Source organism: Sarcophilus harrisii, chromosome 1 (genome assembly GCF_902635505.1).
Source record: "Sarcophilus harrisii chromosome 1, mSarHar1.11, whole genome shotgun sequence".
In the NCBI taxonomy this organism is placed as follows: Eukaryota; Metazoa; Chordata; class Mammalia; order Dasyuromorphia; family Dasyuridae; genus Sarcophilus; species Sarcophilus harrisii.
In genome coordinates, this window is record NC_045426.1 from 292905365 (window position 1) to 292922881 (window position 17517).

Below are 17517 nucleotides of genomic sequence, written 5' to 3' on the forward strand. Positions count from 1 at the left end.
TACCTGCACCAGGAATGATAGCCAATTTTGTTTCAACCAAGCCCATTTTAGCAGAAGAGGCTATGAAACAAAAGAAAAACAAAATCTGAAGCAAATTTTATTATGTTGAAAAGTTCATACCAAAAGATTTTAGAACAATCTGCTAAATAACTAAATGTCTTATGATGACATGAAAAGGCATTTGATTATGTAAATGTATCAGTGAATTTGCACATATTTAAGCAATTGTCCCAATTGAGAATGATCCAGCATTAAAAACTGTTATATATAAGATGACAGTGAAGTAAACCTTCAATAAACATGCATAGTTTGCCAAAACAAATTCCCACATTGACCACATCCAAAAATTGTGTCCCTTTCTTTAAGTTAATCACTGCTCTGTTAGAAATTGAATGATGTGTTGTATATTTATTTTTTGGACTTAGTTTATCACGATCAGATTTATAAAGTCTCTCCAAATTGTTGTTCTACATAATGTATTACTCTAAACTGTAAATTGTGCTCCTAGTTTCACTTATTTAGCTCTGTATCATTATATATTCTGTACTTGCCAGAATATTACTCTAGGACCTCTAGGACCAAATAACTTATTTCAAAGACATACTAAGAATTTCCCAGGACAAATTTCCACTTACTTACCAACAAATGTTTTCCATAATTCTGAGAGCAGAATAACTCAAAGTTCCATTTTTCATGATCTATTGACACTTATTTTATAACATCTAAATTTATATTTTATTTTATCCAAAAACAACCTATTTTTAGAATCTGTTTATTACAGATATAACATATGTAGTTCCTTAAATGTTTCATTTCAAAAGAGTTAAAATCTTAAATTATTAAAGAAAACAAAATGAGTGCCAAAATAACAAGATGGGAAGAAAGTAGATATTTTTGAAGTTTTCCCAACACAGCACATAGTACACACTTAATAAATGCTTGTGAAGTGACTAAACATAAAAAAGACATTATATAATATGAAAAAATGTGAATTCTATTTTCAATAAAGGCTGTTCAGAAATGGTAAATACAAGAAAGGAAGGGGGAAAGGAAGAGAAAGAGATTAAGAACCAAAGTGAGGCAGTGGATAGAAAATTCATTAAGAACTGACTTTTGTCAATTTCTTATAAAAGTATTGTTTCCCTTCATTTTCCATGTAAATTTTAAAGTTGTAAAGGAAACTATGACAACAAGGAAGGGCAACTTCGCCAAGTCAAGAGGTGGTAAGAAGAACATAGCTAGTATCAAAATGAGGACAGGGACTGTGAATTATTTAACATTATATATAAGATATATATACAGGGCACAGTAAAGAAGTTTATAAAGTATAGAAAATCAATAATTTTTTAAAAATAAAGCATAGATAAAAGATGGAATAAGAAAATAATGCTAAGCCTATTATTAGTACTTGAAGTAAAAGTGATGTTAGGAATATTTTTTTTGCACAGACTACAAGAAAGTCACTAATGCAAAAAAAAATCTCTTATCCCCCCCACCCTCAACTGCAAAATATGTATGGCAGGACTGGAAACAAAGTAGACATTTAGTAGAAACAAAAGTAGATGTTTAAACAAATGATGGTAATGAATGTAATGGGACGTTATTGTGCTAAAAGAAACAATATCATGAAAAAAGGGCAGAGCAGATGGAAAGTTAAGTAAATATAGTTAAGAAAAAATGTATAATAAAAATAATGTAAATGGAAAAAGTAACCATAAAGCAATACAAAATGAAAGTTGGAAATTTCAAATAAGCATGACTCCAAAAAAGAGATATTAAAAGAAACCTTTCGCCATTCCTTTCCAGAGGTGTGGGAGGCAACCCCCAAGAGTAGAATACTACATATATTGTCAAAAAATTTTTCAAGGTATTGAAAGGTTTTCCTAATTGTTTTCTTCTTCCCCTTTTTTCTTTTAAAAATTATTTTACATATGAGATGGTCTCTAGGATGGAGAAGGCAAAGGATAAAAGAGAAACTTTAGACAATGTAAAAACAAAACATACCAAATAATATTTATTTTAAAAGAAAAAAGTAACAAGTAAAGTTTTAAAAGCAGGCTATCAGTAGAAATTTGTAGTATGATATATAACATTCTCTCTTTTTTGTGTTCTACTCTGTATATGGAAATATTTTCTTTATGTTTGTATTAGCTATTTAAGAATTTTTTAAAATAAAGATTTTAAAAATTACAAAGTCTGAAAAAAGTGGCTCAAGTTAATAGTCAGTATTATCTTAGTTAAACTCCATGCTGCAATTAAATCATCATCCTAATCCCAATAGGAAACTGTAATTAATTTGGACTCAAAAAATTGAATGTAATATTTTGGCAATGTCTTCACACATTCAATTTTAACAGGCCATATTCCTATCTGCTAAAAGGGGAGTTACATAACAGACCTGGAATTAGGAAGACTCATTTTCCTGAATTCAAATTTGGTTTCACACACTTACGAGTTATATGAGCCTGAGAGAGTTACTTAATACTGTTTGCCTTAGTTTCCTCATCCATAAAATGAGTTGGAGAAGGAAATGAAAAACTGCTCCAGTAACTCTGCCAAGAAAACTCTAAATGGGGTCAAAGATTAGACACAATTGAAATGATTGAACAACAGCAGCAACAATTCTTACCTGCTATTCTTATATCACATGCTAAAGCCAACTCAAGGCCACCACCCAAAGCGATCCCATCTATTGCTGCAATAGTTGGCACTGGAAGATTAGCTGCAAGAAAAAAATAACATTCAACCTCCTCACAATAAATAAACAAATAAATAAGATTAAGTGAATCACATTACCTAAATATTTATTTAGCATTTCAATAAAAACACAGTTCCGTGTTTAATATAAAGAACCAGAACAAGTATATACAAAGTAATACAATGGGATACTGTCCTTTAGAAAAATACAGCCTATTTAACTACCATATTAAAAACTAGAATCCTACCCACTTCAATGATTGGTTAAATCATAAAAACTGCTTCTGATATGTCAAATTTCAAATAAGCAAGCACTGAGAAGAGAGTATACAACACTCTTTGAACCTAAAGAAGTCCTCAATCTCATATAGGCATCTGCTGCTACTCTGGCTAGATCCATCTCTTGAGGAAATTAGTGGATAGATCTGAAAGACAGTACTTGTCAAAATCAGTGGCTAAAGGCATCCTTGCTAAATAATTCTATCTAATAAAAATTCTTTATTTGTTTAGTTGACTGAATCAAGTGTTGGAAAGGACATCCATGGAAGTTGTGTTAGGAGGGAGCCAAGTTTCTTCAATGTGTGCAAAGAGGCAGTGAAAAACAAAAAAAGTAAAAGTTTAAGGTGAAATCTAATTTGTTACCTCTGAAGCAGCAATCCAAAAAGAGCTCAGTGGGAAGGTTGGGTAGCTCTAGAGTGGGAAACTGAGAAGGTGTGTGTGTGTGTGTGTGTGTGTGTGTGTGTGTGTGTGTGTGTGTTATCACTGAAGCAAGAATTATCATTTTCTTTTTTTCTCTTTAAAAAATTTTTTTGAAGTCATCATTTTCCACAGGGAACAATTGGTTTCTGTACAGCAGACATGATTTGTAGATCTGTGCAAAGTTAGAGGGGGAAGAAAAAGACAAATGTTGGTGAGAAGGGAGAGAAAATAATCACATTAATGAATTGTGGGTGGAGTTGTGAATGGTTCCAGTCTTTCAGGAAAGCAATTTGGAATTATGTCACAGATTTAATAACCTGTTTACTGTAGAGATCAAAGAAAAAGAGGAAAAGATGGCTATGTCCAAATATAATTATAGCAGCTCCTTTTGGAATAGCAAATAACTAGAAACTGAGGGGAGTAACTGAACATAACCGTAAATTAGTATAATGGAATAAAGAAATGATTAAAGGTGAATTTTTTTAATATCATCCTGATGCAGAGTAAATGAGCAGAAAAATGAATAATGTGTACACTAATAACATTATGGTAAAAACAAATAATACTGAAAGACTGAATTCTAATCACTGCAATGATCAGTCATTATTCTAGATTGGTCCAATATTAAAAGTATCCACTCAACTGAAAGAAAGGTGATAAACGCGAGGTACTCAATAGGACATACATTTTTGGAAGTGACTAATATTGAAATTTGTTTTCTTTGACTAAGCACATGTGCTAGAAGATTTTTTCTTCTTTGTTCCCTTCTGAAGAGGAAGGGGGAGGTGGAAAGGTGGGGAGAATAATTTAATGTTTATTAATACATAAAAATATGTAGAATATTAAGATGAATGATTTGTATGCAAGAAATGTATTAACCTCAACATTCACCCCTGTAAAATCTTGTGTTCCAAATCTCTTTCCTTCTCTCCCCATAGGTCAAACATAGGTAATTCCTCCAAACATATCTCCATACTTATCATGCTACACACACACACATACACACCCCAGAAGAAACAACAACAAAAAGTGAAAATACTATGTTGTGATCCACATTCACTCTCCATAGTCCTCTTTCTGTGATGGAGATGGCTCTCTCCATCACAAGACGTCCTGACTCACTTCATTGCTGAAAAGAGCTAAGTCCATCACAGCTGACCACACAATTTTGCTGTTACTGTCTAAAATGATCTCCTGGCTCCCCTTACTTCACTTAGCATCAGTTCATGTAAGTATCTCCAGACCGTTCCGAAATCAGCCTGCTGATCATTTCCTATAGAACAACAATATTCTACCACATTCATATATCATAACCTATTCAGCATTCCCCAACTGTTGGGTATCCTGCTACAAACATTTGCACATGTGGGTTCCTTTCCCTTTTCTATGATCTCTGGAATACAGACCCATAAGAGAAACTGCTAGATCAAAGGGTATGCATAGTTTCACAGGCTTTGGGGCACAGTTTCAAATTGCTCTCCAGAATGATTGTATCAGTTTACAAATCCATCAACAAAGTATTAGTATCCCAGTTTTCCCACATCCCCTCCAACATTTATCATTGTCTTTTCCAGTCATCTTAGCCAATCTGAGAGGTATAAAGTGGTATCCCAGAGTCATCTTAATTTGCATTTCTCTGATCAACAGTGATTTAGAGCATCTTTTCATATGACTAGGGATGGCTTTAATTTCTTCATTTGAAAATTGTCTGTTCATATCCTCTGACCATTTATCAAGGGTTAGGCTTGTATCCTTAAAAATTTGAGCCAATTGTATTAGAGCTTTTTGTGGGGGAGTGGAGAGTAGGTGGCCATTAATGTTTCTTATTCTTTCTCAGCATAATGTTTTAAATGAATAAACTAAAATACCAAGAATTACAAAGGAAAGAAGTTATATTTAAAAACAGTAATCAATTAAAAAAAAAAAAAACACAGATGTCCTGAAATCTATCTATGGATACCACACTGAGAACACCTGTTCTAGAAACAGACCTGTAGTGCCTTATTTTGTTGCTTTTATAATGTTTTTAATTTTGTAGTTTTTATGAATGATAGGTCTATGTCAATGTGATTGCCACTTGCAAAAAGCACTATGCCACTAATCATCCATGTATATGCTTCCACCATGATGAAATGAAAAAAATAGAAGAAAATGTGAAATACCTCATCAAAAAAACAACTGACCTGAAAAACAGATCCAGGAAAACAATCTAAGAGTTACTGAACTCTCTGAAAACCACAATGAAAAAGATTAAAAAAAAAAAAAAAAAGCCTAGACAACATTTTTGCTCTGGGTGTCCTAGAACCAGAGTGTAAAAAAGCCACTGAAATAATCCACCAATCACCTCCAAAAGGACACTCCCAAATGAAAACTCCAAGGAATATTATAACTAAATTCCAGAATTACCAGATCAAGGAGAAAATAGTGCAAACAGCCAGAAAGAAACAATTCAAATACTAAGGAGCCACAATTAGGATTGCACAGGACCTAGCAGCTTCTACTTTAAAGGATTAAATTGCTTGGAATATGATATTCTAGAGGGCAAAGGATTTTAGATTACAGCCAAGAATCAATTATCCCAGCAAAATTAAGCATCATCATTGAAGGGGAAAAGATAAACATTCAATGAAATAGAGGATTTTCATTTATTTTTTATGAAAAAACCAGAGCTGAACAGAAAATACAATCTTCAAATACAAAACTCAAGAGAAGCACAAAAAGATAAAAAGGGAAGGAAAGAAACACTATGGGTTTTAAAGGTTAAAATGTTTACATCCCTATATGGGAAAATGATGTTTAACTTTTGAGAACTGTATCTTTGTTAGGGGTATACTTAGAAGGTATAGGCATAATTTGACTTTACTGTGATGATACAAAAAAGAAACTACAGGTGGAAAAGGAATTGCACTGGAAGAAGAGGAAAATAGAGGTAAAATGGGATATATTACATTACATGAAGAAGCAAAAAGATCTATTACACTTGAGATATATAAGAGAAGGACATAAGCAATGTGAGAACTTGAATCTCATCAGATTTGTCTCAAAGAGAATATCAAACATATTTACTTTAAGACAGAAACTAGTCTCATCCTGTAGGGAAATAAGAGGAAAAGGGAGAAAGGAAAGAGGAAGGCTAATAGAAGGAAGAACATAAGGATGAATACAAGTCATATCTCAATTGATAAATGGTGAAAGGACATGGATAGACAACTTTCAGATGAAGAAATTTAAGTCACCTCTAAATCACTATTGATTAGAGAAATGCAAATTAAAACAACCCCCTATGACAGGAAGAGATAATAATAAATAATGTTGGAGAGAATGTGGCAAAACTAGAATATTCTTGGTGGGGTTATTAACTAATCCAGCCATTTTGGAGAGCAATTTGAAACTATGCCCAAATGTTTACAATACTATGTATATCCTTTGATCTATCAGTGTCACAACTGGGTCTGTATCCCAAAAAGATCCTAAAAGATAGGAAAGGATCCACATGTGCAAAAATATTTGTAGCAGTTCTTTTGGTGGCAAAGAACTGGAAATCAGGTGAATGCCCATCAACTGGACAATAACTGAATAAGTTATGGTATATAAATATGGTATATATCATATATAAAATATATGGTATATGAAAAATTATTGTTCTATAAGAAATGATCAGCAGTATGATTTCAGAGAAATCTAGAAAGACTCACATGAACTGATGCTGAGTGAAATGAGATGAACCAGGAGAACACTTGTACATAGTAACAGCAAGATTATGTGATAATCAACTATGACAAACTTAGATCTTCTCACCCAAGACAATTCCAAGAGATTTGGGATAGAAAATGCCATCTGCACCCAGAGAGAGAATTATGAAGACTGAATGTAGATCAAAGCATATTATTTTCACTTTTTTGTTTTGTTTTGTTCTGTTTTTTTCACAACACAACTAATATGGAAATGTTTACAATGATTGTACATATATAATCTATACCAGATTGCTTGTCATCTTGGGGAAGGAGCTGTTAAGGATGAGAGAGAAAAAAAAATTTGGAATTCAAAATCTTACAAAAATAAATGTAGAAAACTGTAGAGGGTCAAGTATACTTGAAACAAGTAATCTTACAACAAGGTGTTAACTACTCAGTGGAACTGAGATAATGATTCTCTAGTTTACATGTACTTAGTATTTAGTATAGTTCTACAAGTTGACACTTATGATGATGTACTTATAATAGAGTATACAAGAGCTAAGAGATTTGAGAGAGAAGACAGAGGACTGAAAGCTGGAAGTTGAAGACTAAAGACTGGAGGCCAGACTCGTGGTGGCTGTCCTGTCTTCTTCACTTGTCCACTAAGATCAAGGTCCATTTGAAGGTCCCCCAGAAAGCTAACCTAGTCCCAGATGAAGGAGACAGACTGTGAAAGAGATAATAAAGACTTTGAACTTTATCTCTGACTATTCTCATGGTGATTATTCTGCTGAGACCAAGATGGTCCAAAGACCCTCCAGAAAACTGGTCAGAACATTACATTTTGGCCTGAACGTGGACATAAGGATACTTAGCAGTCCGAATGACACAATCGTGAGTTCAGTGGAGAAGTCCCAATGACCCAGAAATAGGGCGAGTATAAAAATAGACAAGCAAGAAATTTTGGTAAGGGCTAACTAGTGTTTCAGCTGAAATGGAACAAATGATTAGAAAAGAACTTTCCTCACCCCAAGGGAAGTGTATAAAGTGCATAGTTAAGCTAATAAAAAGCCAAGGTTTGTTTGTAACTTGGAAGCAGATCATTGAATTCTTAGAAATATTACTTGGTTCTCTAAGGAAGAAAAATTACAGCCAGATAAGTGGAAACTAGTGGGAGAGCAACTAATTGAATATTACAATGATAATTGTCTGATTCAATTCCTGAAGAAACATTCTATATAGAAAACATAATACAACTGGCTTTGGGGAATTACATAAGTTTTAGAATAAGGAAAAAGAAGAAAGAGCAGGAGGGCGATGGTATTGACAAAGAAGCTGAAAAGCATGAAGAATTAGACAAGAAAGGAGTTAAGTACAGTGCTGATGAAATTAAGCAATGTGGTGCTTCACATCAGGAGAAATTAGGGTATTCCCTTCATAGGTAAAAGGAGAAGAAGGGCAGTGACACCCATGCAGCAGCTTTGTCTACCCACATAACACAATTAGAAAAGGGACCAGTTAAAGCTAAAAAAGGACAGGATATATCTGATTTAAGAATAAAAGCATACCTTGTAATTGAAGAATTTGATTCTTCAGGTCAAGCCAGGAGAAGATACAGTTTTTTTGATCTGGAATTACCAAAGATCCGAAAAAGGGTTGCATTCTTTATGAGGCTACATCATCTTATGTTAAGAAGGTATTAGAGAATTTGCTTTTAAAATTTTAACCCCAGTGACTGGAAATCTATAACAAGGATATGTTTAGAACTTGGACAAAACTTGTTGTGGCTTTCTGAGTATAGTGAATATTCTGAATAATACAAGACCAATGAAACAGGCAACCGGGAGTTAATATACCAGTCCCCTTTAACCAACAGGTGTAGGTCTTTATGCCAACACTTTAGCGCAGATTAATTACCCTGTAGCAGCATATGAGCAAATTGCTTCTGCTGCTATCAAAGCATGGGGCACACTCCCAGGAAGAGAAGATAGAGGAGAAGCCTTCACAAAAATAGCACAAGGTCCAAATCAACCCTTTGCTGATTTTGTGGGATATCTACAGACAGCTGCCATACAAACTATTGGTGAAAATGCAGCAACACGAATAATGATAAAAACAACTTGCTAGAGAAAATGCTAATGAGGTTTGTAGAAGAATTATACTAGGACTACACAAAGATGCTCCTTTAGAGGAGATCATAAGATGCTGTGCCACATGGGCACAAATGCCTTTTATATCCAGGATATGATGCAGAACATGTGAAGACGATCCCTTTTGGCAAGGGACTTCCAGAGAAACTCATCAATGCTTTCAATGTGGTTTAAGTAGGGTATCTGAAAGCTCAATGTTGGTATAGAGATAGAGTGAGAAGACAGGGTGAGAGAACAAGACTCAGAACCGTATGTCCAAAATGCAACAGAGGCCTCCATTGGGCATCAGAATATAGATTGACTCAGGGAAACGGAAAGCAAGGCCTAGCTCTAGGGCCTCAGTGGACATCAGACTGTAGACTGACTCAGGGAAACAAGAGGCAGGGCCCAGCTTCAGGGACTCAGGCAAAAAACAATGGAGCATGATGGCAACTGAGGTTACACTCAATCTTTAGAAGTTCAGTACTCCGACATGATCAACCAGCCAAGAAGCAATCTGATGGAAGAAAGGGATTACAACTGGAGAGAATACAGTTTTATAACCCAACAGAAGGATAGTATCCAGTGCAAGCAGCTCCAAGTTAATGTGGAGAGATCCAGAAAGTTGTGAATGGAAAGGAACAGATAGTTTAATTGCTTGGGGGAGAGAGTTTGCTTGTATCTCTACAGATGGAGAAGGAATCAGATGGGTGCAAATGAGCCATATTTGCCTTGTCCATCAGAGAGACAGACAGAAAAAGAGAAAAAAACTTGAAACAAAGAAGAAGATCTAAGAAATATCTGACACTGAAAGAGCATGGCTGATAATGAGACTGTTGCAGGACTTCAAAACTTGCAGGAATCATTGGATTCCCTAATACTTGAAGTAATGAACAATAGATTTTGGACTATCTCTTAGCTGCTGAAGGAGGTGTATTTGTGATTGTTATTTATTTATTTATTTATATTATTATTTAATAGCCTTTTATTTACAGGTTATATGTATGGGTAATTTTACAGCATTAACAATTGCCAAATCTCTTGTTCCAATTTTTCCCCTTTCCTCCCCTCCCCCAGATGGCAAGATGACCAGTAGATGTTAAATATTATTAAAATATAAATTAGATACACAATAAGTATACATGACCAAACTGTTATTTTGTTGTACAAAAAGAATCAGACTCTGAAATATTGTACAATTAGCCTGTGAAGGAAATCAAAAATGCAGGTGGGCAAAAATATGGGGATTGGGAATTCAATGTAATGGTTCTTAGTTATCTCCCAGAGTTCTTTCTCTGGGTGTAGCTGGTTCAGTTCATTACTGCTCCATTGGAAATGATTTGGTTGATGTGACTGTTATTTATATACTCAATTTAGGACTTATGTAAATCTTTTACAATACCATGCTGATTCATGTTGTTTGTTATATCACTACTTGCATGTATAATTCATGTTTGTTATACCACACTGAAACTGCACCAGCTGGGGGGGGAGTCAACACTATCTGCCTGTGCTATATTACTACGTGCTTGGGTAATACCTCACATGATGATGGATTTATGTATACCTGTTTCAAGTGAGACCCCTTCAGAAACTCGCTAACAAAATCTATTTTGACTTCCCATTTCCCTTTGGCGTTTTCATCTCCCTTGCTGAGATGTCAGGAAGGGCATGATCACTTCCTTTTTGGGGTTCTCACTTCCTTGAGAGGTGAGATGTGACCACCTATCAGGAGATGTAATGTACCAGAACTCCAGAGAAAGGTGTTAACTCAGTGGAATTGATAATACAATGGTTATCTAGTTTAGCATGGTGATTAATAATTCTCTAGTTCAGTATGATTGATATTTAATCTTACAACAAATAATGGCTCCCTAGTGATATAACAATTGGCTATAATTGTAATAGTGTATAAACTGGGGACAAACAGGCACAGAAGATGACTTGACCAGCTCTCCTGACTTCATCACTTCTCCACTAAGACCAAGGACTCGGGCTAGTCCTGAGATCCTCCAGAGAGCTAGTCTGGACACTATATTTTAATCCACCCCAATGTGGGGGCTCTAGAAAGCAGGACATTACATTGCAGACTGCTGACTAGAAAGCAGGACATTACAGTGCAGATTGCTGTCTGGCTGATTGACTGAGACTACTGACACAGACGAGACTGAAGGAGACAATAAAGACTTTGGACTTTATCCCTGACTATTCTGATGGTCATTATTCTCTGAAACCAAGGTTGGTCCCAAGACCTCCTGAAAACTAACCAGAACATTACACCCAACATCAGATCACAAACTTGTAGAGTCCAGCTCTGGATCAGGCCATACTGATAGCACTGAAAGCTTATAGATTCCCAACCTGAGCTATACACAATAACCCATGAAACTGTATAGAACCCAGCCTACACCTGAAGTCTAAATTCAAGAAATGAGCTGGAATAATGTACGAGCAAAAATAAATAATTATCCTGCAAAAAAAAAAAGGTAGTAAGGTGACAGAGATTCTTAAGAAACAAACTCAGAAGAAGAAAATGACTCAAATAATTCACAAAATAAAGTCCTAAAGAAAAACACATTTGAGATATATGAAGAGTGGGGAAAATGTTTTTATCAATGAAATGAGAATTCTCTAGCTAATAAAGAAATTGTAAAAGAAATGGGAAGCATAGAAGAAAAGAATACAAAGGAAATTAAAACCTCGAATAAACAGATACAGAACCTTACCTAAGTTTCAGACTCCCTAAAAAGCAGAATGAACCAAATGGAAGATGATGACTCTATTATTCAAGAATAGTAAACCAACATCAAAAGACTTTTTAAAAGAAAACAAATGTGGGATAGATCACAGCAAGAACAACTGAACTGGAAAACAAATTAAGGAGGGGAAAAAATTAAAAATTACTGAACTACCTTAAGACCATGACACAAAAAGAGTTTAGATTTCATATTTCAAGAAATCATAAAGCTACCCAAATCTCTTAACAACAGAGAGCAAAACAGAAAGAGAAATAAATCACTGATCATTTCCTAAAGGAAACCCCAAAATGAAAAGCTGCAATAACATTTCAGCAAAAATCCAGAGCAGTTAGGTATTCTTTCCTAGCAAACAACCAGAAAGAAAGAATTCAAGTAAACCAAAGTCAGGATTACAAGATTTAATAATTATAACTATAAAGGAGTGATGAGTTTGGAATAAAATATTCTAAAAGGCAAAGGACATAGGTTTATAGTTGAGAATAACTTATCCATTAAATCTCAACTTATTCATTAAAACTCAACATAATGCTTAGGAGGCAGAGAGGGGGAAATGGATACTTATATTCAAATATGTCCTCCTCTGAACCCTAACATCATCAGAGCTCACAGAGAGAATTCAATTAAATAAAACCTAAGAGTGGTTATGCTATGTCTTTTTTTTTTTTTTTTTTTTTTTTTTTTTTAGTTATATCTTGATGGAAAAACAGGTAAATAAGATGGAAAGGGAAGAAGGGAAAAGAGTAAGAGTGGAATTAATCTTAAACAAAACAAATGTTAACTAAGGATTTACAAAAACTTTTACATCTCTTTTCAAGATGATTAAAAAATGGAAATCTCAGTAGGTGCTTCTAAACTGGAGAAAGAAGGAACAATTATGTATGATACATAAATTATTTATGTATTAATATAAATTATTATTATGAATTTATATATTATATATAAATGTGATGGAATACTATTGTGCTAGAAAAAAAAAGGTAAAGGAGTTAGTTTCAGAGAAGCTTAAGAAATCATATGAATTGATGCAAACTGAAGTGACCAGAACAAGGAGAATAATTTATAGAATGATAGCAATACAAAAAAGATCAAGAATTGATTGAAAGATTGAAAGAATTAGGGATTTTGAAAAGAAAAACAATCAACTCATTCAACTTTCAGAAAGAAGTCTAATAATGACACGTTACCTTCTCCTAACAGAGAGGTAAAGGATAGTGAGTGAAGAATGAGACATGCATTTTTTGGTACACAGTCAATGGAGACATTTGTTTAGCTTTTTAAAAAATTATATAAAGTAAAAATATTTCATGGAAATACAAATTTTCATCAGAAAAAAATAATAATGAAGCAATAAATAAAAATTTCTGGATACAACTAAAATAACACAATTAAAGATGAAATAAATGAAAATATTAGAAACTATCTTACCTAATTATTTTGCATCAAAACTCATAACAAATGGAATGGATTAATTTTTATAATAATAAAATGCCCCAAGTTAAGAGATTAATGGAATATTTAAATAATTCATTTTCAAAAAAAGGAAATTACTTTTTATTTTTTATGAATTATTAAAAAGGAAAGGTAGGAGGAGGTGTTACCTAGGAACAATTGCACTTATAAGTAAATTCTATCCCTTATGGAAAAAAAGTAATTCCAATGTTACATAAAATATTTGGGAAAAATACGAAAGGAAGGCACATTCATCCAAAATATGATTTTGATATTTAAATGAGAAAAAAAAGCCAAAGGAAAACTATAGATTATGTCTGATAAATATTGCTGCAAAGATATTAAATGAAATTTTAGCCAAGAGTCTACAATATTAAAAAGATTATACATTAATTTTTTTTTCATTTTATCCCAGGAATATATGGCTGGTTTATTTAAGAGAATATTTAAAAACAATAGACCATATGAAATAAATTTTTAAAATATCACTGCATCAATATAGCTGCAAAAAAAAAAAGTAATAATATTTAAAGCATGCACTTCTGTAAAAAAAAAAAATAGAAAAAAGAATAAATGGATAAATTTATAATATAAAATCAAAAAATAATGGATAAATAATAAAATAAATTTTCCTGTATAAGACACCAAATAATTATCTAAACCTAATTATCAACATTATCTATAAAGGAACACCTATATTATACTTTTTAAAATGCTAGCTATAGCAATGCAACAGAAGAAAAACAAAATGAAAATTACTTCATTTTGCTCAATTACAAATTTCATATGTAAAAACAGTACATCAATGTTACCCCCAAACCCATCATAAAAAAACGGAGAAATTCCACTGAAAAGAAATGTAAAAAGGGGCAAAGCAAGATGGTAGGGGTAAGGCAGGGGACTCACTCAAGGTCTCCCCCAAACCCCTCCAAATACCTTTAAGTAATGATTTGAAACAAATTCTAGAGTACCAGAACCCAGAAAATAAGGAAATGTCTACTGCATCAGGGTGAGAATAAAGCACAGTCCACTGCAGGCCATACGAACACAGCACTAGTCTCAGCAAACCAGAAGTAGGCCTTCAGAACCACTAAATCATCAGAGGCTGTTATCAAAGCTTTCAGCCCACAGATAATTAAGGTTGTCAAACAATTGGTCAGAAAGAGATCATAGGGATCTCTTTGCTAGCATTAAGTCAGGATCTGTGACTTTGCCCATACTCTGATCTCGATCACAATCCTGAGTCTCAAGGCAGAAAAGAGTGGTTGCACTCAGAGAAAAGGCCAAGAGAGTAGTAAACACCTTTTCGTAGATCATATCACCTTGGAAGAACTGAAAATTTATAGGTCCCTAGAAATATCTCTGAAAACAGCTATATAAAAATCCTGAAGCTTGACAGTGCACCCCTGACCTTAGAAGCAGAACCTACTTTAAAACAGAGTTAAAAGTCAACTAATTGGGTGTGAAAATAAGCAAACAACAGAAAAATATTATGACCATAGAAAGTTATTATGGGGAGTATTGTGGGAAGATGGGGAAGGTCAGAAGGAAAAATAAAACAGAATTGCACTTCAGGGCTAACATAAACCCATGAAAAAAAGCAAGACAACTGGAGCTGCCCCAAAGAAAAACCACAGGACTAAGAATTAACTTCTGTGAAGTGCAAATCCCAGCTAATAGGGTTTGGAGGGAACCTCAGCCCCAACCACAAGAACTTTCACCACCCAAACAGTGGGAGCAGTTGTGGGGGAAAGAGGTCTGAGTATGGGAAGAATGAGGAAACCTCTGCTGATAGGGAATGCCACATCCAGCTGTGCTGCTGAGATGTGGCTCTGGGTGAAAAGAAACCAATATATGCCTGGTGAGTGCAGAAGCAGTGGAATAGGGTGGCTGCTGACTGTGGGCCCTCAGAGGAAGATGAAGTTCTTAATTTATGTTTCCAGGCCAGAGAAGAGAATTAAATTGAAATCAGAGGCATCATCCCCTCAGCTGCAGGATTAGAGGTGATCACACTAATAAGTTCTTATTTTTAAAAATAATGAGTAGGTAAAGGAAAAAAGAATACAGTCAAAGAAAGTTACTGCTGATCCACTGGTCTTCTGAAACAGGCCAGAGCAGTCAATGCAGCTGTATTTTGGCTAAGAGCTTCCCTTTTTTTTTCAGTCAAAGAAAGTATAAGGAAGACCTGAGTTCATCTTCAGAGATCTCTCTTACCCCAAAGAATAGGAGATTAAATTAAATCACTACCTGCCCAAAAAGAATTTATAGAAAAATTCAAAAGAAAAAGACTTTAAAAATCAAATGAGGGGGGCAGCTAGGTGGTGTCAGGGGCTGACTGTGCAGTTCCCCTGGAAAGATATGAGACCTGTAATAAACTGAGGGTCACAAGCAATACACACTACAAGACTGACATGGTCTCAGAGATAAGGTTCCTTGCATTCCATGCATCAGTTGTTCCAATAAGTGCCTCTGTTCCCAGGTGAGAGCTCCAGAATTTCCCCTGTAGGCTACACAAGTTTCATCTTGCTTACCTCATATTGTTGGCACAGGCTTTTGCGACATCTTGGCAGATGTGGGATAAAAGAAGGAGGACAGATAGAAAGAATAGGAAAGATGCAATCTCTTACTTGAACACACATTAATAAAGCACCTACAAATCTCATCTCTCCTGGCTTGTGACTCCCTTTATTGAATACGCTAGCATGTCAAGATGCGCATTGAAAACTGTAAGAAGTAAAACCTGGTTGCCAGCAAGTGAAGAACCTGACAAGTGGCACCCACCGTGGGACCTGGAGGGGCAGGAAGAGGACTGGGACCCTGTAAAAGGCAGGAAGACATTGGGAGTACCCTGTAGATAGAATTCAGGCGGGAAGATGAGCAATAAATTGCCTGTAAATAAATTGCCAGAGGAGAATGAGATCTGGGCTAGGCAGTTACATAAGGCAATAAAGAAGCAGGTAGTTACACTCCTATTGAAAGATTTATGTACTTTTATCTCTAAAGTTGACATTGTGTCTCCTTGGCTGGCAGACATCAACTTGGATAAAGCCAAATGGAAGGTAATGGGAGAACAAATGACTAATTATGATAAAGTCAACCTGGGCTGTTAGAGGATAAAGATTTTATAATATTTAGTCTAGTAAGGGCTGTGTTTGAAGGAGCTAGCTGCCCAAAGCTCAACTTTGCTGCAAAAGCCAAACTGAAAGTAAAACAAGCTTCCACAAAACGGCCTCAGAAGAACCTAAGGAACACTGGCCGTCCCCACCACCCATGATACCCTCAAACACCTGTAACCAGATCTAAGAGTTAGAAGCCTCATTATTCGAGAGCAGGGTAAATGGAACAAATGAAGAAAAGAAAAAGACCTGTCCCAGTCAACCCTCACCAGAGTAATAGCAAAAGTAGAATTTACCAGTTTCAAGGGAAAATCAAGATTAGAGAAAGCTAAAGAACAAGCATCTCCTGCCCAGTTTATCCCTGAACCGGGCCCCATTTTCTGGTTACTTACCCCCCAGAATTGCGGGAGAAGCCCTGCTAGGGCCCTATTGGCCCTTGTCTCAGATCTTCCCAAAGGCTGGGTTAGGGAGTGATGTAATGTACTCAGCTTGTAGCCCCAATGAAAGCTTCCCTCCACACTACTATAATTTTATAAACATATAATTTTACTGCTGCCTTGTACATGCTAGATTTATTCTGAATATAAAATCTTAAGAATTGTTTGCAAAGAAGGAACTGATTGGGAAGGGTAGCCACAGAAAGACAGAGAAAGCATGTGTTTTGAGGGAGATAATATTTTAGAAACAGAAGGAAAAGTATGTAGCAAGAGAGAAAGAGAAAGTTAAGTTGGAAAGTATGGTGGACTTGGGAAGAAACTTGATATTGGGAAAAAGTAAATAAACCAATTGGCTAGATCCTGAGAAGGATTCCTGTGTAGGCTGCTAAAGCTATATTTTGTCTCCAATTCATGGCAAGACATACGTAAGAAATTGCAGAAATTGGAAGAATGGAATAATAAGCCAAGTGAGAAATTACAAAGAAGCAATGAAGGTATATGTGAGGAGAGATTGGGAAAGAAAAAAGAGTGAAAGAATAAAAAATGCTAAATAT

General features: G+C 34.9%; 1 protein-coding gene across 4 annotated transcripts in view; it reads right to left on the reverse strand.

The window, feature by feature from the left end:
- The window catches only part of AUH (AU RNA binding methylglutaconyl-CoA hydratase), a 178584-nt gene that overhangs the window by 90839 nt on the left and 70228 nt on the right, over nt 1–17517 (reverse strand). For 3 of the 4 annotated variants that reach the window (XR_004230380.1, XM_031943784.1, XM_031943774.1), the window contains 2 exons: nt 2630–2722; nt 4–60 (listed from right to left, as the gene is read on the reverse strand). Coding sequence is in view for 3 of the 4 variants with exons in the window: in XM_031943784.1 (XP_031799644.1) it covers nt 4–60; nt 2630–2722 (150 nt within the window). In the remaining variant the exon portion in view is untranslated. The remainder of the gene's footprint in view (nt 1–3; nt 61–2629; nt 2723–17517) is intronic. The other variant, XM_031943780.1, reaches the window with a different exon arrangement.